The sequence below is a fragment of the Lactuca sativa genome, chromosome 1 (assembly GCF_002870075.4).
Source record: "Lactuca sativa cultivar Salinas chromosome 1, Lsat_Salinas_v11, whole genome shotgun sequence".
Classification (NCBI taxonomy): Eukaryota; Viridiplantae; Streptophyta; class Magnoliopsida; order Asterales; family Asteraceae; genus Lactuca; species Lactuca sativa.
In genome coordinates this window covers 47,019,048-47,022,954 of record NC_056623.2, presented here as the reverse complement: position 1 = coordinate 47,022,954, position 3,907 = coordinate 47,019,048, and the positions used below count along the sequence as shown (strand labels likewise).

General features: G+C 38.1%; 1 protein-coding gene across 1 annotated transcript; it reads right to left on the bottom strand.

The window, feature by feature from the left end:
* Positions 1-307: 307 nt before the first annotated feature.
* LOC111882795 (uncharacterized) lies at positions 308-1,069 on the bottom strand. Its single transcript, XM_023879167.2, has one exon. The coding sequence runs from the start codon at positions 1,067-1,069 to the stop codon at positions 308-310; it is 762 nt and encodes a 253-aa protein (XP_023734935.2).
* Positions 1,070-3,907: the final 2,838 nt, after the last annotated feature.

Here is a 3,907-nt window from a genome sequence, read left to right as displayed (position 1 = left end):
CGGGAATGGTTTCACCATTGGGGATGGTGATGGGAAATTCTCTACCTCCCATAGTGAAGTTTTCAAGAGACTCCTGATTGTAAGTCATACATTCGGTTGCTCCCGAGTCAATTATCTAGTCACTTTCATTATTAAATTTACCTGCCATGTTTGCCTTCGGGGTATTGTTGGGTTTGTCGTTGCTGCTCTTGATGAGAATCTTTAGAAGCATTTCATATTGTTGGTCGCTCAATCATGGCATCTTGTCAACGCACGTTTCTGCCAAGGCTGCCTTTGGCTTCACCATCTCCTTCTTTCCTTTCCCTTGCTACCAGTCCGGGTATCCGACAAGCTTGAAGCACCCGTCTCTAACGTGTCCATCTTTGCCACAAAAGGTGCAGTGTCCGGATTTATTGTTAGAGCTTGTCTTGTCGGTCTTTTGCCAGTTCTTTTTGTGATTCTGATTCTCACAGCTGACTTGCTGCGAGGCTTGGAAGGCAGCGGCATCTGGAGTGGTCGTGATCTTTCTTCCAGCAACAATACTTCGCTGTTGTTCATCTTCCGCCACCAGATGGTATGCTATCCCGAGGCTAGGCGTCGGCTTGGTGGCTAGTATTTGGGTCCTCATGACTGAAAATTCGGCATCAAGACCCATTAGAAACTCGTAGAGTCTTTCTTTTTCCTTGAGTTCAGTAATTTTCTTTCCGATATTACACTCGTAGCCATCGCATTCACATCGAGGAGTCGGCAAAATGGAATCTATTTCATCCCATATACCTCTGAGTTTGGTATAGTAGGCTGAAACAGAGGTCCCTTCTTGACGTGTCTGTGTGATGGATTGCTTGAGTTCATATCCTCTTGGAGCACTTTCCTTCCCGAATCTTTCGTGTAAATCATTCCAGATTTCGAGGGCAGTGTTGGCATACTTCACACTGCTTCGTATCTCCTTGTCCATGGTGGTAGTGAGCCATCCTTTGATCATGGCATCACACCGCATCCACGCCATATACTTCTCGTTACTTTTGTCGGGTTTATGGAGGGTGCCATCAACGAAACCAATCTTATTCTTTGCGAACAAAAAATTGGTCATCTCTTGGCTCCAATCATTGAAGTTGTTGTCGGTGAGGCTCTCGTTTACTTGGAGCTATTTCGGATACTCAGAAGGATGCAGGTAGTATTCTGAATTTGCATCGATCGGTTCTGGATTGTTTTTGGATTTGCCTGGATCATCGCCTGCCATGATGACGATGCCTGTTTATGGTTTTGATGTTTCCGAAACCTGCTCTGATACCATGTAGATTTTGATAATCAGAGAGATGGAATGGAACATATTTTCTTATTGTCACCAAGCCAATAAAACAGTTCTTTAAATACAATCCAGAAAGCCAAAACTAAACAATCCTTAATCAAAGGAAACCATAAAAGATAATAAAGGATAAATATGAAAAACTTATTAATAAGATAATGACTATCGGCTAAGAAATATTCGTTCCAATACAACAGTCCCGAACCTCTGTCTTCCCCACCCGAAAAATCTGCCATTCTTTTTTTTTTTGAGCTTCGAACTTACTCAGAATAATATCAAATAATTGTGTAAAAACCAATGTTTGTCCTCTCCACAGCTTACCAACACAAATCCCATTTTAGTTTAACATAAAACAACATAATTCTAGATTGACTATATCGTTTTTTTTATTAAAACTTATAAATGCATTTTCTAGCAAATTGAACCTCAACATGGATGAAACAGACATGTACGATCGAGCTAGACCACATAACACATATTCTAAAGCTAAATCCTTAACTAATTCGATCAGGAACTAGAAGAACATACCTTATAATGCTTGAACTCCAAAAAAAAAAAAAAAAAAAAAAAAAAAAAAAAAAAAAAACTTCGCAATCTTACTCCACCCATTTCTCCTTCGATTCTCAATGTTTTCTCGCAATTCCAGTTGGCATTTTGCACCATTTTTCAGGCTCTTTATAATGCCCAAGTTTATAACTGATGAAACCTTTCATTTGCTTGAATTTTACTTCCCCAATGAAGGTGACGGGTTTGGACATTAAACCCCATAAATCTTTACTAATTAACTCATTAATCCTTGAATTAATCATTTTATTATAATTATATAGTCTAATTACATATATATTTATATATTTTAAATTTGAGTTATCACAAACTTCCCAACTTCGAAAAATTCCGTCCTCGAAATTTGAACTAAACAACCAAATAAGGGTATTTGGTCTTATTATCTCATACATTTCCCCATGTCGCATCTGACCATTTATGTTACTTTCACTAAGCTTTCATGAGTTGTATCTCCACATTCCTTAAATTCTTGACCAGATAATCCATTTCTCGTTGTAAACTTTTCCAAAATGATGATATTAAACTAAGGTTCTGATCATAAATACACAAGCGAACGATCTCATCAATAAATTTTCCCACAAGTATGTTTCACCCAATGAAACAATTTAAGGAACATTTTAGATATCCAGAGAAATAACCAATGGTCCACTTCCCTTCCCACTTGGCAACAACCTGTTCGTTATGTTCAAGCATTTAAATATCCAAGGAAATGAGTAAATTCTCAAATCCTATCTCCCGTCGGTCTCAACACACCCGTTATGTTCCCGACTATCATACACCCATGTCCCATTAAATGTGTCATCATACACCACTTAAACGAATCTAAAAACTTTCCACTTACCCTCTTCCATGGATTCTTTCAGACTCTTCTTCGGTCCACCCAGTAAACAGACACTTACATCAATTCTCATTATTTTAAATCGTGCTTAATTCCTTCCTTACTTATGACTTAGAGCATAAGTGACAACGTTATTCCCCCCTAGGTGACATAATACCTTATAGTCACAGTCTCTTAGAATTTCCACTTATCTTGTAGCCTCATGTTCAATCATATCTGATCAAACATGAAATTGACACTATTGTAGTCAGTAAAGATCTTACACCTTCTTTCACTCTTTGTAATCTACGCATATTTACATCGTCCCATCATTTTTCGTGACGAACAACACCGGTGCACCCCCCCCCCCCCCGGTGATTTACCATGTCAAATAAAACCTTACAAGTCCTGCAACAGCCACATAAATTCTTTCATCCTTGTTGGTGCTAACCAATAGGGCTCTCAAGAACTCCCTTACAACTGATATACATACAATATCATGTTCCCCCTATTTATTAACCACGCCTAAATTCTTTTCCTACTACAATTTATGTTAGCATGGTTATCGAAAACTAAGCCATTCCTATCATGATATCAAAACATCATAGTGCTACAAGTATAAGTTTGGGAGGTGCAAACAACTGTCTATTTCAATGAAACAATAATCAAAATTGTCTCTTATTATTACCCAATGGTCATCATCATTCTCTATTTCTAGAGAAACTTTTTACATTCCAATCTAGGCACATACAAAAAGTAAAGAAAGAAAAACAATTGTTTGCACTCGAACTAAATATCACCCACATATGCATAGAGCTTACTAAGAAGATACTTATCATTATATCGACTTATCTTGAGCTTCCTGGGGTGTCATAAGGAAAACCCTTCCTTTTGTTCTTGTCGTTTCTGCTTTTTCATCTCCCGACCGATTCCCTTTCTCTGTCATCATGTGTTGGTTATTAGTACCCTTATTCTGAGGACAGTTTGACCTGATATGATCTGGGGACCCGCACCCATAACATACTTTCTCCATTTTACAATCAGGAGCGATATGTCCTGTCTTTCCACATTTGTAGCAAGTTCTTTGGTTCATATTACACTCACCTTTATGGAATCGTTTGCATATAGTACATTGTTCTATCCCAGACTATTGCTCATAGTTACGATCTGAAGTAGGAGTCTTTCCTTTCTTTGAGTCTGTATTTGAACTTTCCAATTTCCTTTTCCCTGAATCCTTATTC